The 22,675-nt window shown below is 41.0% G+C and overlaps 1 protein-coding gene across 8 annotated transcripts in view; it reads left to right on the forward strand.

Moving 5' to 3' along the window:
* Positions 1-5,373: 5,373 nt before the first annotated feature.
* sema4d (sema domain, immunoglobulin domain (Ig), transmembrane domain (TM) and short cytoplasmic domain, (semaphorin) 4D) overlaps positions 5,374-22,675 on the forward strand; it is a 39,385-nt gene continuing 22,083 nt past the window's right edge. Inside the window, exons 1-3 of one of the 8 annotated variants that reach the window (XM_056403790.1) lie at positions 5,374-5,494; positions 13,835-13,945; positions 20,814-20,872. Coding sequence is in view for 5 of the 8 variants with exons in the window: in XM_056403785.1 (XP_056259760.1) it covers positions 13,908-13,945 (38 nt within the window). In the remaining 3 variants the exon portion in view is untranslated. Of the gene's footprint in view, positions 5,495-10,470; positions 10,750-13,834; positions 13,946-20,813; positions 20,873-22,675 lie in introns of those variants that run through there. The other 7 variants (XM_056403786.1, XM_056403789.1, XM_056403785.1 and 4 more) reach the window with 7 other exon arrangements.

Consider the following 22,675-nt stretch of genomic DNA (forward strand, 5'->3'; position numbering starts at 1 on the left):
TGTGGTTGGTTGGGTGGCTATGGGCCCGCCCCGCAGAAAGGGGCTTTGGGTTTATTGCTAAAATCTAATGCCATGACGCTTAGCAGAGGAGGGTAGAGCCTGGTGCTAGTCAGATCCTGAAGATATTCATAGTTTATATTCCAGATTGATACCTGCCCCATTGGTGGAGGTAATGAGCCAATACTTTAGAAACAAGTGGGCTCACCAAAAGTGCTGTGGCTACCACTAACAGCTGTTCTCTTTATGTATTTATCTAATGATACTTTTCTTTTGCTTGATAAAGAGGAGAAGGTTAGATCCTGGTCTGTGGTTTATTTTTTCCAGATTCATACATTGAAGGTGGGAATGCACCAGTAAGTTACTGTATTATCTGGCTGAATAGATGTGCAAAAACACCACTGCATCACTGCTTATCTTGACCTACATACTTAAAAAAGTAACACAAAATAATAAAAAGCATACACTGTATGTTCACGTACAATATGTCACCATAGAGTACTTTTGTTCACAGGCACCATATTTATTTGTGTTTTAATATTAGCTTTGAGAGAATACACATTGAGTTTAGCCAAATCAACAGAGCAAAGGCATAGATAAACACTTTATTCTTTTAGGCTTCATCTCTTTGTACCTATGCAAACATTTCAGATTTTTACATCTTTGGTAAAAAATAAAAAATAAAATAATAATAATAATAGTAATAATAATAATAAAAAGTGAAACAAAAAGTGAAAAACAGTCTCTATTTGTAAAATTGCTGCCAAATTCTATTTACAGTTGTGCAGCTGTTGTAGTTTCAACACTAGTGCAGCAGAAGTCCTCATGCTCACTCTGGTGCAGTCAGGTAGGCTATTTTAAAACTAACCTGATGGCACTCGAGGTCAATTACATCACACTGATACTAACTACACAGACTTTGCACTATGTATTCTGCACAACTGTAAAAAATATATATGTATTTCCAACCATCCATTAGGGGGCGCTGTTAGTTTATATGTTAGAGATAGGAGGCGGGATTTCCGGTGAGAGCTTTACCCACTGTCACCTTTGGCACAATCGCAGAAGTACAATATACTGTATAAATTCTTTATTTCTTTATTTTAGAGAAACATGCACATCAACAGTATGCACACAAAAACTCTCATATTTAAAGTTAAAAGAGAGAGAAAAAGAAATATTAAGAAAAAGTAGCCTAATACAAATTCTATAATACAAATATTGTATCATCGAGCCATAAGAAATCTATCAAAGAACCAATTAAGTTTTAAGTACCTTGTCTTTTATTAATGCAGTTCTTGATTTTTTAAAAATGGTTTGGAGACTGTCCATCTCTTCTTGTGAATGTGGAATTTTCCCAATACTAGAATTAACTGCACAACATCCTTCAAAACATAAAAAATGCCTTTATCCATCTCAAGTGTAACACCTTCATGGTCTGTTATGCATTCATTACATAATTACAGCAGAAACTGCACAAATGGATTCAATTATAGAGGATTTCATCAAACATAAGGATGACATGTTTAAAATTGCCACTAGATGGTGCTGCTTTGACACACTACTCACGGAACACTGATGTTAAAGACTATTTCCTACAGCCAGTGGAAGTTATGGGAAGTTATATACCTTTACACTGGGTTGCCAAATTATTAGATGCGCCTATAGCTAAAGCTAATGCAACAGTCCTGCAATAAATCATATCTTCACAAAGGTTATAATGTTCAGGTTTTGTTGAATCTGTTTTAGAGAGCTGTTAATTTGATGTCATTTTGGAGGCTGCAGTTTGAATTGTATTGTATTGCATTGTAATGACAGGTGTCTCTATTAGTTTCTTCACCCCATTTATATTAATGGGGAGTAATTCAAATCAACAGCACCACAAACCACAGCCTCCAAAATGATTGTACAGTTGAATCAACACCTACTTAAACAGTTTCAACAAAACCTGAACATTATAACCTTCATGAAGATAGGATTTATTATAGAGCTGCATTAGGCTAATAATTAATTTTGAGTGTAAGGAAACATGTCATTCATTTATTCAGAACAGAAAGAAGGGACGGAAGTTTCAAAGAGGGGAGTAGAGGTCAGTCACAGGTTACAACATAAACAACAAGAACACAAAACTCTTGTCTTTTTCCACTTTTGTGTAGTTGTGAACATATCTGGTATGAATGAGGCAGGATGTCCTTGTCCCACTGTCCCTCAGGAACTATATCCTTTGAGTGGGATTTAAGACAGCTGCTCAACAACAGTCTTAACAGTTCAAAGTCATGTTCAAAGTTCTGTTCCAGTTAATTAAGTTATTAGCATGTTACATTTTTATTTCTTCAAAGCACAGTCAACATAATGGGTGAATAGGAAACAGGGCAGAAGTTCCACGGTTGGTCCATCACAGGCCAACATCACTGCTCATTTTGGTGTATGACAACAGTACCAGCTCTATTTGATCTCTGATTATAGCTGTCAGGCTATCATCCTTCAGGACTGTATACTGAAAGTTTAAATACTTTTCAGCCATAGAAGTCATTGTTTAGGTGGAAAACTTAAACTGTACCAACTCTTGTAATAATAAAAATTGAATATGAAATATTTTACGCTTAAAACTCCTGAGTTTCTGGCATATACATTTAATATGAGTAGACCACTGGCCCTGACCTCTGACTCTTATGGTGTTAATCCTGTCCCGTACCAGTCGACACACATGCACTCCCCCCTTGACTGATCTCAGACCAGTGCTGGCCTTTCCAGTGTTGTGAATAATTGTGGCCTGCCTTGTAGCATGGATACACCAGCTAGGGACTCTAAATATATCCAACTGGTGTGTCTGAAGAGCTCAGGCATGAAGATCATATACTTACTTTTGAAATCTACACCTTAGGCTATCACTTTCTCATCCATTGTGTGTGTGTCTGACTCAGTCCATGTTACATTTACATTTTGGACATTTATCTGATATTCTTATCCAGAGCAGCATTAAAATAAGGTTCACTGTGAAGTGTCTTTGTGTCTCTGTGTTTGCATGTTCGTTTTTAAAAACACCTACCATTTAAGCATTAAAATGTCATTCTCATGCTGAGTAACAGTAAATTAACAGCTAACATGTACAACTTGTGTGTCCATGAAAGAGAGACAGGAATAAGGAGAGGTGTACTGACAAGACAAGAAAAACCTATAAGGACAGAGAAATTTATGATACAGAAACTAGATAAGTAAATAAAATGTCTTCAGGAATACAGATCTGGCTAAGTGGCAACAAATCATTTGAGCTCCAGTATTATGTTTGGGTTTCAGCACACATTCCTTGGTCACCTGTTTTCTCTTAGCAGCACATGTCACAGAGTGAGTGAAGATAAACCCAGCTGCTTTTCGTATTCATTTCAGGCAGCACTTACCGTCCCCTTTTAACTGCAGCCAGCCTTCAACTCTAAGCTCTCAAATCACTAGGGGCTGATATGAATATAAACAATTTGTAGTATAGCTGATGATGCCTTGGAGTATTGGCATAATTAAGGATCCGGCTTAATTCTTCCTTGTGGATGTAAAAGGACATTATAGACTTATTCGAGCTAAATTGGGCAGGTAAATTTCTCTACGTTTGTTATTCAATGAGCCCACAAAGCAGCCACAGAGGTAGACAGCGGCGCTGTTCTGTCTTACACCAGCAGCAATCTGTCTTTCACTCAAAGATGGTATTGTATTCAGCCTGCAGTGGCATGGAAAGCCCCACTCCCTCCTCCTCTGCCCTGCACAATGAGACAAGGGTCAGCCTGTCTTTCCTCCACTGTGTTTTTGATTCACTTCTCCTTTAGGAAAATGTTGTACAACCTTTGACCCCCACTGATGACCTTTTAAACCCACTAGCTCCACCTACAGAGTCCCCTTCAGCCAGGGTTTTAAGGTAACTGACTCCTCACCAGGGTTGTAGCTAGCTAACATAGAGGACACTGAGGTCATGTCCTCTGTCATATCTCTGGAAATCTGGGGGGTTCAATGACATGAGGACAAGTTTACATTTTATGACTACACACACATTGCACATGATGGCCTGTTTTAGGCTGATTTTGATATTCAGATTCAGATTAAAATCACTTAAAATCTGAAAAAAAGAAAGGAAATAAAACGCAATTAGTCTTCTTCATCAGATTACCATTCAGAAGTGAAGCAACGGCTTTGAAACAACTGTTCGTCAAGAATATAAAGGACACATTATAAATGAACAGTTGCATGAAAAATAAAATGTGAACTTTGACTTTGAATTGTAGTGGAGTAGAAGTATAAGTAGCATAAATGTAAATACTCAAGTAAAGTATCTCAAAAATGTACTTAAGTACAGTACTTGACTAAATATACTCAGTTACTTGCCACCGCTGGATTTTAATGGGCCTATGGGAAACGGTCGGTTTTTATTACATTGTTTTATGTATTTGTCAACAACTTCATAAAGTGACATTAATGGCACAGCATTTAAATATTAGTGTAAATCAATCAAATACATAAAAAAGTACCAAAAGTGATAGTCATGCAGAATATGTCAAGAATATATTTTATATTGTTGGATTATAATTACTGACGCATTAATGTGCGAGCACCACACCACAATGTTGCAGTTGGTAAAGGAAGGGTAATTTTTAACTACTTCACTGTATATATTGCTGAATATTTAATAATCCATTTGCTGATTATATTTTGTATTAATCATCTGAACCTGTAAAGTAACTTAAGATGTCAAATAAATGCAATATTTGCTTTACAGTAGTCATATACAAATACCTCAAAAGTTTACAAGTACAGTAGCCTACTTGAGTAACTGCTCCAAGTTACTTTCCTCCATTGGGTTTCAATAGGTGTTTCTAATGATCTATTTTTAGGAAATATCATGCACCATCTCTTGCACCATATTCATGAATTCAGCAAGTATTCAAATCCTTTACTTCTGACCTACAAAGAACAATTATGCAGTGTCCAACCTGAGAAAAATTTTTAGCCTTTGATATTATTTCATTATTAATGCTGCATTTTATGTAGCCCTAAGCCCTACCCTTCCTCTAGGTACGGCTAATTTTAACTCCCTATACTGCTGGGTATGAATAAAACATCATACTTTATTCTTTGGTTATATTTCTATAAATAATCTAAATCTATAAAGTAACTAAATATTTCAAGTAAATGCAGCGGAGTAGAAGGATTAAGTAGTATAAAATGGATGACTCAAGTAACGTCCGAGTAAGAGCAACTTATACTTGAGTAAACTTTTTGAAAGTCTGTCACCACCACTACCCCCCCCCCCCCCCCCCCCCCCCCCCCCCCCCCCCCCCGCACCCTCCCCCCTCTCTGTTGATATCGCAGCCCGGAGAGGTTTGAATCCAGTCTCTGGCCCCAGTCGCCGCCATGCTGAGCTGAGGGAGAGCAACAAACCAAACTTTGTCACGCTGCCGCTGCTCCGACACTCATCTCCGTACACACCGGGACAAAGAGGAAGAACTCCCCTGCAGTGAGTATCTGTCGCTTTCACTTGACTGGAAGTTTAATTCGGCAACCGGAGAAGCTACCGACACTTTTCTGTTTGAAATTTCTTAAGTTATTTCAGCCAGAGTCCTGCAGTCCGTACTCATGCGTACCATCGCGGTGCACTTGTTGCACTGTAGCCGAAACCCCCACCGAGACACAGTGAAGAAAAAAAATGCATGCTGATAATTTCCTCTTTTGGGGGCTTTTCCACGTTTTCATGGCGCTTAAAACTTTTCACTGTCTCCCACGCGACGTTGCAAAGCCCAATTGCGGAAAAATAAGATGTTAGCGGACGACTGTTGCGACTGTTGAGTCCACGCAGCCGCTGTCACTGTCCTTGAAGCGCAAAATAACTCTTGAATATAATATTACGTGTCCACCAGACGTGCTCACACAAATCTTTTTAAAGATTAAATTCCCCTTGCACTTTCAAAATGCCATTCTGGCAACCCAGAGGTCATTCAGGGGTTTCTACCCTTGCATGCATAAATCAAGGGTGCTCTTTCACTGCAACAACAAAAGCCCTTTATTGACAGCGGTGGAGCACGTATCCACATAACCACAGTTTATATGAGGTTTGGAGCTTCAAGTGAAATGTAAATACCTGCAGCATGCACTGTTCTGTCTTTCAAGCTGTGTTTCTGTAGTTCTCCAGGCATCTTGTGCCGAGACAGGAGGGCAGCCCAGTGCAGCTGGGGCCCATCAGTGGATGGTCATAAACCTTTCACCTGCATGCATGTCTAGTCTTCGTTGGTCTGGGGTTGTGCTGACTGGAGGGGGAGTAATAAGAAGTTATGGAGCTGCTTTCTGTCACACCACTTGCCCTCTGGCCTGGCTAACTGAAGTCCTGACTCTCTTGGCTCTATGTAGTATAATTCAAAGTACACACATCATCACCCTTTTACTTCTTTTGACCTTCTTCAACCCTGGAATTAAATACTTTTGAGACACCGATGGAGAGGCAGATGCCTTCACAGGCTCAAGTTCTTCCGTGTGTTGCTCATGATTAAAGCTGAAACAATTATTTGAATAGCTGGTCCACAGAAAATGAATTGATTTAAGGCTGTAACTAATGAAGACTTTCGATCATTAGTCAGCTGAAATCTGAGAAAAATATGCAAAGCACTTTCCCCCGATCCCAATGTTATGTAGCCCGTCAAACAAGAATCCAGTACCCAAATATATTCAATTTTCTATCACAGAAGACTAAAAAAGCCAGAAAATACGATGAAATGAAACGTTTATACATATTTAAAAGCTTGATGTAGGGCAGTGACTAATGATTATTCTCTCAATTCATTGTTTTGTCTTTAAAATATCAGAAAATGGTATAAATGTGCGTGACAAATTGCCCAGTCTTCAAGGTGACGGCTACAGCCGTCTTGTTCTGATTAACCAACAGTACCATGACATTGTAATGGGCATTTTTCACTATATTTTGAAAACTTATAAAAATTAAAAAATGTATGAAATGCTCTTCACTAAAGGGTAAAGAAACCCCCCTTATGTTGTATGCAGGCTTAGTTTACATTGCATAAGCACTTGGGAATTTTGAAGCATGCCAGCTATTTAGTTTCCCCCTAAATACAGCTGTTGTGTTTTCTAAATCTGTTTTCCACAGCTTCGTTACTGACATTATCCACCATGCCTCTCCCTCCTCTTCGCTCAGCGTTTCACCAAAGTGCAAGGGATATGACATCCTTCTCCTCGCGACCTCAATAAGTAGTTCTTCTGCCTCATCAAGTTTGACTCCACAGGTCCTTTGCTGGGTCACTTCGGGCATCGAGGGGGGGCACCCACCCGGATCTTGTCAATATGATGGGCTGGCTGGCTGGCTGGTGCTTCAGTGGCACCCGGGCAAGCCAGAATCATGTCAGTCAGACCCTCAGGGGGGCCCGGAGAACTGGCCAGAACAGGATATTGCTGTGTGATCATTCACCAACAGCAGACAAATCATTAAACCACTGCGTGCTGCTGAGCCGTTCAGGCATCTCTGTCCGTCAGTCGCACTGACTTTCCCTCGGGTTAGAGGTTGTGTTTGTGTTATAAGGTTGTCATTGCTGCAGGTTTTGGAACTGCCATTGGAAAGGAAGATCACTTTGGTAGATTTAGTATTTTGTATGAAAATAAGCAGGTTACAGGCAGAGTTGAGGGTTGAACACAATCATTTTTCTGCTCTTTTCTCCTCAACGTGCATAGTCCTGAAGGTAAACTTTGCCTTGATTTGTTTTGTGGATTTCTTTGATGTTTATGGAACTTAACTTGCCCTTACATGCTCTTTATGTGAGGAAATCTTTGCACACACAAAGCTTTCCCAGGACCTCCCATTTTAGGGAAGCTAATTAATCCACTTTTAACACATGTGAGTCAGTATTTAATTTGTTTTTAAATTCTATTTATGGAGAAACTGATCTGTCTATAAGTTGTGCTTTGTCTTTGTTTTTCACCTCCATTGGAAGCACGGGATTCACATGTGCTCAATGAAATTACACAGAATGCTCTTGCTTGTTAATGATAACCACACTTAAGCATGCAAACCCCTTCATCAATAATCAATTTAAAATGGGTGGGAAATAGAAACCCAGGCAGGAACTGTGTGTCTGAAAGAGAGCTTTGTTTTAGACGTGAACTTTGTGCAGAAATGGCACTTGTGTTGGATGTCAGGGTTATTTATTTGGATGCCTTTTTGGGTTTCAGGCCAAGCTCTGGCTGTTTGTCAGATTTCTCTCTTGTAAAAGCATTTAAATTGGTTCTTACTGGAGTGTGTCCAGTGTTGCATATAGGGAACTTGCATTAAGCACACATACTGCATTTATGTGTTTCTCCTCAGATCTAAATGCAATTATTCGACCACCCCAAAGGAGACAACCGCCCCCCCTCCTTTTAAGAGATGTCACGTTTCTTCACATGCTTACAGTGAGTAACTGTCAGGTAATTGAATAAACTCTTAATGGATTTGAGGGGGACCATTCACGAGCCATCAGAGGCTTTCTTCCAGTCCCCTCTGCTGAGTTTGGTCGTCAGCCAGCTCCTCTGGTACAAAAGGCTGGAATACCTGCAAATGGTCTGGGCAGTAGCACTCCACCTCCTGCTGTGGAGGTCACTGTAAAAGGTGCCATGTCTTTGACACAGACACACACGGCCCCTTATTGTTCCCTTCTGCTCATTAGCAATCTAATTATCAGTATTCTCCTGGCGGTCGAGTCAGCAAACTATACTCTTTCTTGAATTTCAAATGATGTGCACTGCATACTAAATACATGGAAGAGTATCGACCTTTCATACAAGCCCATTAGATGTCATGCTTTTAGGAAATAATGCCGGTTGGAGTTTGATGTGTGACTTGCAGCAACATCATTGTTATGGTCCTGCAGGAGTTAAAGGTTGAAGGTCAGGGGCCAGTCTGTGGTGCTCTGATGTTGAGGTGGGCTGCACTGGCTCTATGAAACAGACATCTGGGACAACACCCCCACCTTCTTTTGAAACGCACAAACCTCCCCTGCCACACCCTAGTACCCCAACACCCTCAGGCTGGAATAATTTCCTATTGGAAAAACAGAGTAGCATCTGGCTCTGTATGAGCAGTAGAGAGTGGCATGTGTAGGCACTTTGTGTGTCTGTCTGTGTGTGTGTGTGTGTGTGTGTGTGTGCTCGTGTGTTACTGGGCATGCATAATGCATCGCTGCATTCCAGAGATGTCTCAGCAAAACTGTCTCATGATTGAATGGTGGTTCTACATCAGCTGATGCAAAGGTAAACAGTGGATGTGAAGCTTGGTTTCCTGTTTTTCTTCATTTTACAATGTAAGGTAACAATAAAAGTGAAAAAGTCCACGCCCTGGTTTGTTGTTCGTTGACTAAAACTAGTTATCATATGAGCAAGCTCAGCACAGCAGTCGTTTATTTGTTTGAAATACATAAATGAAAACTGAGTTCAAGAGTTTTTATTGTCATTTGCACATTTACACTGTACAATGAACTGTGCATGAAATCCATGAAGATTCCCAAGATGCTGCACCCACAGCTACGGTATGAGTGATTATTGCTGAGAGTGCAGGAAGCTTACTGATGCGTTGCTGCAGCGCTATTGACAGCTAACTTGATGTTTTGAAAAGGTTCCCAGCGTTGTGTGTTGCTGAGAGCAGGGAGCTGGAAGGGAATGGGAGTTGGGAGAGCTAGTCTACATACAGTACATTCTGTGACCGTGGAGGATATCACTGTGTGACACAGCTGAACAGAGAAGGTGTTCTCTGTCCTTATCCATCTTTCATCTGTTGTGAAGCGGTTCAGCAGTTGCAAAGTCAGTAACATTTGTTAAGAGGTGATGTGGAAGATGTTGCATGACCGAAAAGTAACTTGAAGTCAGCAGGTTTTAATCAGTTGTCCTTTTATCAGATTGTTGTCACTCATTTGATTTGTTTAGTGTGTCTATAGTGAGAAAGAAGTCCCAACATCAACGATCCATTGCCTGAGGATGCAAACTGTCCTTTACAGTTAGCATTTGTGTGTGTGGGTGTGGGTGTGTGCAGTTTAAATCACCTAGGGCTAAATACAGCGCTGAGAGAGAGCAGCAGCTGGACCTGCAGTCCCCATTCATTCCTTAAAGAAGAGACGGAGAGAAAAAAAACATCCCCACAACAATAGACACACTCCCACAGACACACATGCACACTACCCTAACCTCAACCCCCTCCCCCCTTCTTTCCTCCCCTCACCCGCCACCCCGAATTCCCCCTCCCCCTCCTCAGCAATTGTGTGCATTGACGCTTTCCAGAGGCGCGATCCTGTCGCTGTCGCTCTCCACTGGCGAGCAGCTCTTGACTGCTGTGACAGGGGAGAGAGGCAATCCTGGCCATTAGGTTATACACTCAGATGGAGACAGACTCTGCTTCTGACATGAGTTAAAGTGGAACAGCCCTTTTAATGCAAGCACTGCCTCTCCACCCTTTCCAGCCTCTTGAGCTCTCTCTTCTTTTTTCCCACTGTTTATCGTGCAAGATAGAGAGAGGCAGACTGAAGGAGAGAGAGTGAGAGGAGCATGAGCAGAGAGCAAGGAGGGAGGAGGTGACAGTCTGCTGGACGATCACATTCTATTTTTTTTCTTTCTTTCCTCATCTGTCATGCAAACCACTGGTGACTTTCCCAGTAATGACAGTGTGACTGAGCCAGGTTGGAAGAGCCTCTCCTACAGCGTTCTTCTCTCTCTCTCAGCCTGCAGGATCTTCCCACTCAGATTATGGTAAGATTCACGTCGCAATCATCTTGTGCGGACACCCACAAGTGTGTTGACTGCTGTGATCTCACAATGTCAACACCTTTTTTTCTTTTGCCATAGGAATCAGATATGTGAGAATCTACAGTATAGTGCATGCTATTTTTACCCAAATCTCATCTGGTAGGTAAATAATTCAGTGTGGTGTAGGGCAGGTTGTCATGATGCAGTGAGTGGGACTCTGTTGTGCCGTATTTGAGGAAATACCCACACACTTCATATAGATTAGCTGCTTTTTGCTTCATCTTGGCTGTGTTTGAGTTTGAGAAGAGGATAGGGCAGTGTTTTCATTCTTTTCTTTTCACCAGTGTCTGCTGTTTTGTTTACAGCAAGATGTGGACAGAGTATGTATATCGTGGCAGGAGTTCATAAATCTCCCTTGAGAGGGGAGGGAGTGGCTTTACCCTCCCAGCGTGGACATTTCAGATTTTCCTTTACCATGCCACTGGTTGCTCCTCTTAACTGGACATCGAGACGCTTGGAGAGAGATGCTGGGTTTAATTGTTTGTGAGTGCTTGGTGCAGGTATATCAAAGCTAACTAACATGTGTTTTCAAGTGCTATCACATCACTTCAAAAGGAAGCGTTCTTCTTGCTCTGAGTAGGTTCCTATCGCCACTGTGCACCGGTAGAAACCACATTATCTGGCAGTGTGACTTTTTTATGCACATGCACTTGCAGCACAGTCGCACAGTTCTTTGTTGTTCAGTGCATCCAGGGTTGTGTTGAGTATTGAACCAGGCAATGCATCATTGTTTGCACATTGAGGAGAAGGCAGGAGTCTAATTTTGGGTTTTGGTTTAGGAACTCCTCACGTTGCAGGAAAACACCACACACATCAACACCACAGTGAGTTTGGGATGTTTTTCATATGAAGCTCTCATACTTGGGTTGGATATGCACATTGTACAAAAGTACAAGCTCTTGCATATTTCAACAATTTAGTAATGTAAGGAAATGTCATTTTGTAATGGAGTTATTGTGCTTCTGGAGAGAAAGGCTGCGACATTTCAACCCTGAAATTCTGGCATGGTCTCTTTTATTTAACTCGACAAAGAATTCTAAAAATTAAGCTATGGAAGAGACATTCATCACCCCACTAATTCAGATTTGTCCCTCAAATTCATTCAATCAAGGTCACCCCTCGCTCCCTCATTTGTTAAAATATCTCTTAAGGTAACTGCGATGTTGGAGTCTGTCCTCTGTCTAAAATATTTCCTATAAACAGCGGTGTAGAGACCAGAGGAAATGGAGCTAAATTGATTGCCAGACGTTACTTGGGTGTATACAGCGCAATGCCTGCTTCTAAACTGAGGATAGACACATGGGCAAAAGTTCATTGAGCTCTTATAAGGCAGGAAAATGAAAGAGACAGACTGACAGGTAAGCAAATGCACTGGAGCAACAGCAAAGAAGAATGGTGGGACTCAAAGTTCAGATTCAGGGAAATGTAGTCTGGAAAAGGTCAAAGGAAAGCAGGGAAGAGGACGCACATGCACCCGTTTAGCCATGGTCCCTACACAGACAGACTGCCGATGGCTGGCTGGCTGGCTGGCTGGCTGGCTCCAAGGCTGGTGGCTGTCTGTCTGGCTTTTGGGCTGATAGACTGGGTGGGGTTGAGACCTTACTCACTCCTCTGTCTCCCTCCAGTTGTAGCCCTATCAGCTGACAGTAATAGAACCAATAAATCCTTTGTTTAATCAGTGTTGGATTATTAACTGAAAAAGATGTGTTTTTGAGATGAAACAAAGGATTTAAAAGCTGCTTCAGGTCTATTATTTATTCTAAACTGTGAATTGGTATCTAACCTCTTATCTGCTTAGGGAACCTAAAATCCAACTCTGGCAGGTCACAATCTGTGTTAACACATAACAGGGTATAATCTGTGAATTTAATGTGCTTCTGTCGTAATCTTTTATAGGTAGATAAGCTGAAGAGCTAATGCCAGGTTTTGGAAATTGCTCATCAGCCAGCAGGGCACAGGATGTGTCTTGTCTCATCGCCTCATTAAAATTTCAAAATCAGAAGGCTGGCAGTAAACATCTGCTGATTTATGTGCATTCACTAATATGCACCATTAACAGAGGTGTGTTTTATGGATTTCTTTAAATGTAATGGCATTTGCTGCACTTGATAATTCAGATTTTTATGATGTTTTTATTAGTGATGATTGATGATAATCAGCTGCACTGATTGCCAAAATTGCTCCTCAGTCACACAATGCATTCTTCATCTGTGACTGGATTCATATTGTCTGCTCACTACCCAGAGGATTTCTTGGTGCACTCTATTTATGCTAGCTAGCTGGCTGGTTGGCTGCCTAGGTAACTATGGTAACAGTATCCCCCAGAAAGTTGAAGAGACCAGGCCTTACTAGGCTAATTGTGGGCAAGTGAAGCATGTCTGCAAAGTTAGACGTTGTCCCAGGCTGGACCGTGGCCTGTTCAGTGGAAATTTTTTTTGTCCTCATTGTCTTGAACAAACAGGAGCTGTCACAATAGTAGTGATTTGCTCAGACCTTTGCGTTTATTAGTATTTGTTTGAACTACTTGATTTACATACATGTAGCACAAAATAATGGACACAATACATGGTAAAAATGACTCACAAGACACACCAATTATTAACCAGTATTTTTTGACCTGCTGTTTAAACTGTGATTACACAATGATTAGTTGGTTAATTGATTCGTCAATAGACAGAAAAACCAAACATTTCCTTTTTCCTGGTTCCTGCTTGTCAAATGTGAAGATTTGTTGTTTTTCTTCCTAATAGTAAACTGAATATCTTTGGGTTTTAGGATGTCAGTTAAATTAAACATTCATCATAAATTATCATTTTGGGCTGTGAGAGATATTTTTCACTATTTCCTGGCTTTGTTTCAGACAAAACAATGAATCGAGAATGAAAATAGCTGTCAGTTTCAGACCAAAATGATTTTACCATAAAGGTAAAGTAATTTACCATGAGGTGTTAATATTATCTGCCGACTATAGGTGTGAATAAATGATTCATTGTTCTGAACTAACATTGCTTTTTCCCCTTTCCTGTAGAACGCTGTTGTGACGTTGTGACGTCTCCTTCAACCATTTCCAACCGTGAGAAGAAAAGTGAAAAGAAGTTTTAATGTATCAATATTCGCTAGCCGACGCCATGACGGACAAGTAAGTGGTTTATCTTCCTCGAGAGTGTGTTTGTGTGCATTTGTGTAAAGAGCCTACTGTACTCTGGCCTTTTGTTTCAGTGTGAAGTAAGAACATGATGTTGTCTCTTGTGATTACACTTCTCTCGCACTGTACAAGATTGTCTCCTGGAAGTGTTTGTGTGAGTGCGCTTCAGTACAGAGTTGGAGGAGTATTGGGTTGGGGCGGGGGTGGGGGGTTGATAGTACACAGAGAAGTGTGTTGTGGTGGGGGGTTGGTATAAAGACAGTCTGTTGTGCCCCTGAAGACCTATGACATTTGCATCAGGGCTAATTTGCATTCTCGTTCACTGTGCTGGTATGTTGCTGCTGCTGCTGTTAGTCGGTCTTTATTTCCCTGACAAAACACAGTCATTTATAGGGGTTTGCGCCTTTGCCACATTACCTCCTCTTTGCTCCTTCTCTGTATTCTCCAGCTTTTTCTTTTTCTTCTTCTTCTTTTTTTTTTTTTGTTGTTCCTTCTTCATCTTCTCCCTTCCCCCTTTTCATTTCGGACCAGTTCTCTGCCTATGCTATCCCTATCTTTTCTCTTTTTGTCTCTTTTGTCGACTTTGTCTTTGTCTCTTAGTCCCGTATTTGTTGGATTTGATCTATAGAGGATGGAGAATTTGGGTGCAGTAAGCAAAATAATCTGCTGTCAGCGTTCATAATAAGCGGAATAAGTGGTGCAGGCCAGTCAGCTGAAAGGGATAGGAGTGAACACGGAGAACGCCAAACAAGGCCAGGCCTTTTATGTGCCTGAGTTACAGAAAATGAAAGAAGAAGTTAAAAAAAGGAGTAACAAAACCAGTGAAACAGGTTGTTTTCAGAATTCTTTGATGTGACTGATAAATTTTAGTAGAAATGAACGCTTGTGCAGGAATTATTAAAGAGGCAAAGGAGATTTATATGTATAAAGTAAAGTTTCCAGGATAGTGGTGGTGGATGAAATGAGGTTGATGTGATTCAGTGTTTGTATGCACTCAACACTTACTGCTAATGCACCTGTTGACCCTTTCAGAGAGATGAGGAGAGGTCTGATGAGTCATTCAGGCCTTCTATGAAACAGCCCCCCCTGGCTAACACCAACAGACTACATTATGTCAGCAAAAAATATTGTGCATCAAGTTGCTCAGTAGAGCTGGATAAGGCTGTATTTTCCCAGAGGGGACTTTCTCTTGCAAATTAGAAGGTTCCACCACTTTAGGATGCATTGCAATTTTTGCAGAGCCAGACATTCAGGCGTGGAAGTTTTTAAGTGTTTTGGATGCAACATAAAAGTCAGGAAGAAAAAGATGTTTTTGGAAACTTCATTTTGAAAACAAGACGCAGCAGTATTTTATTTTTTATTTTTTAATAAGGCTCAGCTGGAGCAAATCAAAGTGAAGTGAAGTGAAGGTTGGGAGTTTCTAAGTAAGTGATGATGTTGTTGACAAGCTGTCCCACTGGATGAAAGGTATCCAAGCAACCTGAAAGGGGCAAAAGGGAGGGGGTGGTGGTGGTGGTGGTGGTGGTAGCTTATTGTGCGCTAGATGCTAGTCCGTGTTGTAGGATGATTGTTCGTCGGGGAAGAATGATAAATGTTATGCCAAAAGGAAGTGAGGGGAAAAGTTGGAGGACGTGCCCCCAACAGTGATGGCGAACAAAGCCTCCCTCAACATGGGACTACTTAAGATTCATACAAAGGCAGAAGAAGAAGGCTACTTATTTTCTCTCTGACACACACACACACACACACACACACACACACACACACACACACACACACACACACACACACACACACTAATGCCTCCTGTTTTTTTCCAGTTTGATCACGAGCAAACATTTACACATAGCAGGATATCAGTGGACATTCCTGTAGATGCTTGCATTCCAGTTGGTATTCCCAGATACAAGCTGGCCTGCAGCTACATCTACAACAAGTAGGGTATTTGGCATTTGCATGGTTTCTGACATTTTCCAGCAAAGTGCATGTGATCCCGAAGTGCACAATATTCACGCAGTTGTTTGGTAAAAGAGTTTTGCGTCTGTGTTTTCACTGCAGATGTTGCTATTGATGCCGGGGCTGATCATCCATCTGCAAACGTGCCTTTGCATCCTCAAAAATGAACATGTTTAAACTGCAGGATTTTAAGTTCAGCCCCTCTATTGTACCAGGATGCTCTGGGATGAGGAAAGTTTCTAAAGCCAGATTTGCTCTGTAGTGCTTGTAGACAGGGGTTCTTTCTGTTGAAATTCAAGCCTGCATAATCCTCTTCAACACACTGCTTTGTGTATGTGTGTGTGTGTGTGTGTGTATGTGCGTGCATGTTCGTGAGTAAAAGTACAGTCCATGCACCCTCCATCCAGGATTTGAATGAGCAGGAATTTCACCTAGTTGTTCTGTATTTATTCTTTGAAAGAGATTTACACCAGCCTTCACTGTATTGCATCATATACGAGTGGGACAGAAAGACAGTGTCCCAAATCCATAGAGAGAATGTAGGTTATGTGGAAAATATGTCTTTGAAAACACTGCTAACTGTAATCTCTGGGTTGTGAATTGAACCTCCAACTGGATGCCTCCATTTTTTGAGGAAGAACACAAAAAAACAGGATGGAAAAATGTGTTGTTCCATTCCATACGCCCTCAAACCATACTATCGTATTTCTTTATGCAACGGTTTCCTTCTTGTTTTCCATAAGGAGAATCCTCCTCCTACTCACTTCTCCTTGTTCTTGTGCTTTGTCCTCCCTCTTCCTTCTCTTCAACCACTGTATGAATTTGCACGCTTGAATATCCTCCCTCATACTGAAGCCTGTTTTCTCTCTCTTCCTCTCGTTTTCCCTCCCTCCCCCACCTATGGTGGTGCACACTGACAGTCCTGTCAGAGGCTTGGGATGTTTACAGATGGACAGTAAGGATGACTGCACTGATGAGAATGTGTATGGTGGTGGGATGGAGAGGGGTGGTGGGCTCTTACTGGAATGACCACACTATCATAGAGATGAATGGCCTTCCCCAGTCTGTGTGTCTTTGTGCTTTTCTGTATCCGTATCAGTCAAGGTCCCGTGTGTGTGTGTATCCATGTTGGTCTCATGGGAACGAAAACCACCAACTGAAGCTGGTTAAGAGCTGTCTGTCACTTATCCAAAACTGCAGCACCCGCAGTTAGAAATCTGCTAAACACCCAAATGTTTGGTCCATAAGGTTCATATGGCAATTTGACTGTATGTTTGAAGATGAATTATTGTGTTTTTTAAATTTCCCACCATCCTTTTCAATATATCAAGGAGCAGATTTAAAATGGTCCTTGCTTTTAACTGCATCGCCATGCAAATAAATCATTGATTTTTAGGGATCTTGCTTGAGATGGCGTTGTGGGTCAGTCCACCACGTTGGTCCAGACTAAAAAATCTCAACCACTATTGGATGGATTGACGTGACTGTCAATTTCGTACAGACATTCATGGTCAGAGGATGAATTCAACTGCTAACATTTAACCTTTTTCTGTTTTGAGTGAAATATTTTGACAACTGATGGATAGATAGACACGAAATTTGATACAGATGGTGCCCAGAGCATGAATCCTAATGACACTGGTGGTGTCCTGACATTTATTTTGGCGCCACCAACAGGTCAGTGTTTCCACATTTGTCCAATGAAATAACATCTGCCAAATGCATTGACAGAAGATTTTGCAGAGACCTTTATGGGTCTCCGAAGATTACATTTGTGGCTTTGAGGGAAACATCTCAACAACTGTTGGCCATAAAATTTGTTACAGTTATTGATTGCTTGACTTTTCATATAGTACCACCATCAGATCAAAATTATAATTGAACCGGGGACACTGCAGTTGATGGTCTGAGGCTTGGAACCTCATCCACGAGGGGCATCCACAGGACTAAACGTTAAGGAAAATAAAAGTGCTGACAACATAATTGGCTGGAACAATTTGTGCCGAGAGAAAATAGTCCCACTGGCTTGTTGTCAACTTAAACTTTTACAGTGCTCTTTTCTGTTAACGGTGACAAGAGGGGATAGTAAAATTTCCTCTTAAAAGTTTGTGTTGCGATGGACAATTCAACTGGAGACTTTTTAACACATTATTTCAGGGGCCATATTAAGGAATTTTGTTCAAAATACCTGAATAAAATGCATCAGTGTTGTGTTGCGTAGGGTATTGGTTCGAGAGACGGAGTTGTGGTGGTCAGACGATACTGACGAGAGCTCAAGCTGGGTCCTTTTTGTCATCATGGAGAAAATCAGGTGTCACAGTGGAGTGAACTCAATAGCCCATCCTGTCAGTATGTTTACCATAGGCTGAGCTTCTGAAGTAGGGCCATTAATAAATTTGTTCTGGCTTGAAGAGTCTTCAAAAGACCAGCTTTGCCCGGTCCTCATTCAAGTCCACTCATCAATTTAAAAAAAACCCAGACCCGTGACATCTCCACTTCCTCTCTGCCCCCTCTCCAGACCGCTGTGTCACCAAGGGCGTGGTTTAGGGCACGGCTGGCCTTGCACCCAGGCTCGACACCCACTCAGGACATCCTGAATTGAGACGTGAAGGCGTGGTGTCACTGGTGTCATTGGGATTCGTGGGTGCTCTGTATCAGCTGTCACAGGGTTTTGTGGGAGCAGAGGGAAGCCAAATCAAAGTGCTTCCTAAGGATGTCGAGGGGGATGCCCCCTTTGGCCTCCAGCTCATCAATCTTATGCAGCTGTCATCTCTATTGATGCTGTCAGAGGAGGGTGAGAGGCAGGGACTCGCTCGTTGTGAATTTGTGCTTACTTGCATACATGTGTGTTACTTTTGTTTGTGTGTCACTGAGAGAAAAAGTGATGAGAATGTGGAAAGTCTGGAGGAAGGAGAAACACAGGTATATTGAAGGACTTTACTGTCTATAAGTGGCTACACACTGCAACTATCAAACATGACTCTAGTTTTGACCTTGATCTATGTGATTAACCAGCCTCTGGCCCCCGGGAATCAGGTAACTGATAGTAACCATGAAACTGGTCTGCTAATTTACAGTCAGCTAAAATCTATACTTGATGACAGAAATGTAAAGGATTTCAGGACAGTGTGGTCATCAGTATAATGAAGGAAAGACGGTTTTATACAGTTAATGTTCATGCACAGCTTTTCAGCTTTTTTTTTATGTGATCAGTTGTTAAGTGAACTACCCATGTTTGTAGTCTGGTGTGCATCATCTCTGCTTAACATAATCTGATTATTCTTTTATACAGTAGAGCAGGGGGCCTGCATTACAGTAGCTTACCCCACCAAGCAAATGCTAATGAATCTGCATATTTGGGTTGATTTGGGTGACCTGAATTCAGTTGTCTGGAAGATTTGTCTCCTTAATTGTTCTGGGACAGTATTTGTTGCATTGCCAGCAGCATCCGTTCTGAAAGCTTTAGTTTGTTATGGTGGGAATTTAATGACTTATTTTATTGTTTAAAGATAAATTGAAGTTTTTTTTTTTTTTTTTTTTTTAAGGATGTAGTGATAATTAGGCATTGATTCTTTGTCAAACAATACAAGTGGAAACTGACCATGAGTTCCTATCAAGGCAAAGTAAATATGTAAGCCCACGTTTTGCACTCACAGAGTTGGATTGTGGTGGACTGTGGGAATAAAGCGTGTGCACTTCTGCAGGGAGAATGTATTCAGCCTTGTTGTAAGGGTTTTCATTTTGCTCAGGGAAGCAGTCTAAGGGAACAGACTGGAAAGTGTTGTGAATGGAGGCCCAACCATCTGTCACAATGGCAATAAGAAGATTTCTACTTTCCCTCCCTGTGACTTATAAAATCTTGTTTTCATGCACCAGAAAGAAAAGCAAAAGAGTTTTCCAGCTTACTGTTCTGTTACGGCTCCGATGCAGATTATGTCCTAATGTCTTTGTTCTCTTCTTTGTTTCATTAATGATGCACAGTGATGCATGTCTGGTGCCGACACTGTACAAAATTATAAAGCTCCTGAAAACAAATGTTCTCAATCCGCTTCTGTTTGTGAGCAGTGTGGTTTATACATTTTTCTTTTCTTTTTCAACTGAGAAGTCTTCTTTTCCATACTTCAACTTAGCTTGTTGCTTATTTACTCTTATGCTACTTAGCAAGTTTTCAGGGGCTTTAAAGATATATTGTGACTGACGAGAAGTGGTTTTACCCCACCTGCAATGTAAAATAAAAACCAGTGGAATATTAAACAATTAAGCTGTTAACCTCATAGTGTTTCAGCTAATGCATAATTCAACGTGTCTCTGCATTCCACTATCAAATTGATAAACCTATAAATTGTGCAACCTGTTCCAAGAATAGTGGTTTAAGGCTTGACCATGCCTGACCTCTCATGGGATTAGACCGAACGGAGCAGACATAATTCAACAGTGTTGAAGGGAGAGTGCTTCGACCTTGTTTATATTTGGTCGATGCACAGACGTGGCTACCCACAACCTTACAGTTGTGCTCACAGGCTGGAAAATGCCACAGTGAACAGTGAGTCATCAGTAGTCGACAGAGAACTAGAGGAAAAGAACCCCAGCTTCCTCTGATGGTATTTACACAAGATAATGTTTGTCATTCATTTGTCCTTGGCTATAAAAAGTTAGTGCACATCATATCACCGCCTTAGTGGTCAGTAGACATGCAAGTCACTTATGTGTGTATGTGTGTTGTAAATTGTTCTATTGTGCTGTATGTTTTTGCATTGATTCATCGTTATGTCTGTCTTACCATGGTCTAGACAACTAACCACACATACCAACACACACACACAAACTGCTTCCTCCCTCTTGTAGGCACACACACATGCTACATAACTGTCTTGTCTGATCTTTCTGTCTTCTCCCCCCTCCCTAGCTTGAGGATTTTATAATTCTCTCCGGAAGAAGAGCGTCGCATCTTGTAAGGAGCCACAGGTCAGAAACTCTACTCCTCTCCCTCCCCCCCTTTTTTTTTTCTGTGCGGACCGACACTGAGCTGCTCTCAGGTCTGCATGCTTCAGCACGAATGCCGCATGCTTCTCCAACACTCCCTGTAACAACCCCGGGGCTTTACTGCTTTTTTTTATTACCCCTTGCATGACACACCTGGGCAACCCAAGTTTGATTTGATTCCGCTTGGCTTTGGTGCTTTTGGAGTTTTTTCGCAGCGATACCTTCCTCTTTACCAATCATTTTGTTATTTGCCTCCTTTCTTCTTTAAGTTGTGATTTGCTTGTTTTATAACTGCGTTGTCTTAGTTATTTGAAATGATTTTTTTAGTGACAGACATTGTGTGTGTGCACATGCAGCTGCCTGCTTCCAATGGCCTCTTTGACGGCCAACTTTGTTCTGTAGCTTTGCTCTGCAGTTGACTGTTTGCTAAACCCCTCCCTTGAACAGTGATTGTCCAGTCCTAGCTCAGCAACCGTAACTAGGCACAGCAGCTCTGTCAAGCTTTGAATTTCTCCAAATATCACTCTAGTAAAAGCAATGCTTTTTATCCCCTTTCTATACCCTTAACAATAGAGCAAGAGTGTAAGAAATGGATTAAGCGGTGTGTTTGTCTGCTTTAATATAAGCTTCAAACTTTAGAATGTCTGGCTTAATGAGCTTCCTACCTAGAGTAGTAATGTCACTTCAAAAGCCAAGGAGCACATCATTAGCTAACTGTCATTATGTGGGATTACAGTTTATGTTACAGAAACCTCTGTACAGGACCAACATATTCACTGTGTGGGAGTGAAGATGCTCCTATATCCAAGTTAGCATCAGGGGCCAAAACTCATCACCCCAGATAAAATTACGCTTCTCAAACTTACTGGTTAGTCCCCATCATAAAAGACTTTGCATAAAGCATAAAACTAAGCAGAAATCTAACCTCCATGTTGCTATCCAAGTGGTAAGTCTCATTATTTTAGAACAAAATGCCATGTACTTTTTATTTATAATACTGTACTACTTTTTTTTTTTTTTTTTTAATTTTAGTATTTATTTATTCTTTATTTACTTCTACATGGCTCATCAGTGTCTTTCAGCTATTTCAGAGTCTTCAACATTGACTTTGTGCCTGAGAATTGCAGGTTTAGTCTTTTAGTATGATTGTGTATGTAGCCATAAAGTCCATATTTAAAACCCTTTTACATGTTTGTTGTACAAGCGATTAGTCGATTAATCAATCAGTTGATCAACAGAAAACTAATTGGCCGCTACTTTGAACTGGTTAGTAATCATTAACCAGAACCAAATGTAAAGGTTTGAGTCTATATGTTGAGTAGAACAAGTTATATGAAAACATCAGCTCAGGCTGTTAGAAATTCTAACAGGCTTTTTATCAACCAAACAATTAACTGTTTATTTGAGAAAATAATCAGTGGATTAATTGATAAAGGAAATAATAGTTGGAATCCTAAATGGAATAGGTAGCAACAACAGTCGGCCAACAAAATCACCTTTCATCTGCAGAAATAGGAAGCCTGCTTGTGCTTACATCTGCGTGAAACAGAGGAACCATTGTTTCAAGAACACATTTCTAGTGATAAATGTACCACTGTTATTCTAAATAGCACATATGTCGTGCTTGAATGGAGAATGTGACAGATGCAGCAACATTAACTATGGGTGGGAGTCGGCGCTTAGCAAAGGGTCAATTGATGCAAACACCTGTTTTCCAGGGATCAGTACTTTCATAAGTGCTGCCCATTCTTTTTTTCTTCCATTACTCTGAGAGGGATTCATATT

This window comes from Seriola aureovittata, chromosome 18, assembly GCF_021018895.1.
Source record: "Seriola aureovittata isolate HTS-2021-v1 ecotype China chromosome 18, ASM2101889v1, whole genome shotgun sequence".
Classification (NCBI taxonomy): domain Eukaryota; kingdom Metazoa; phylum Chordata; class Actinopteri; order Carangiformes; family Carangidae; genus Seriola; species Seriola aureovittata.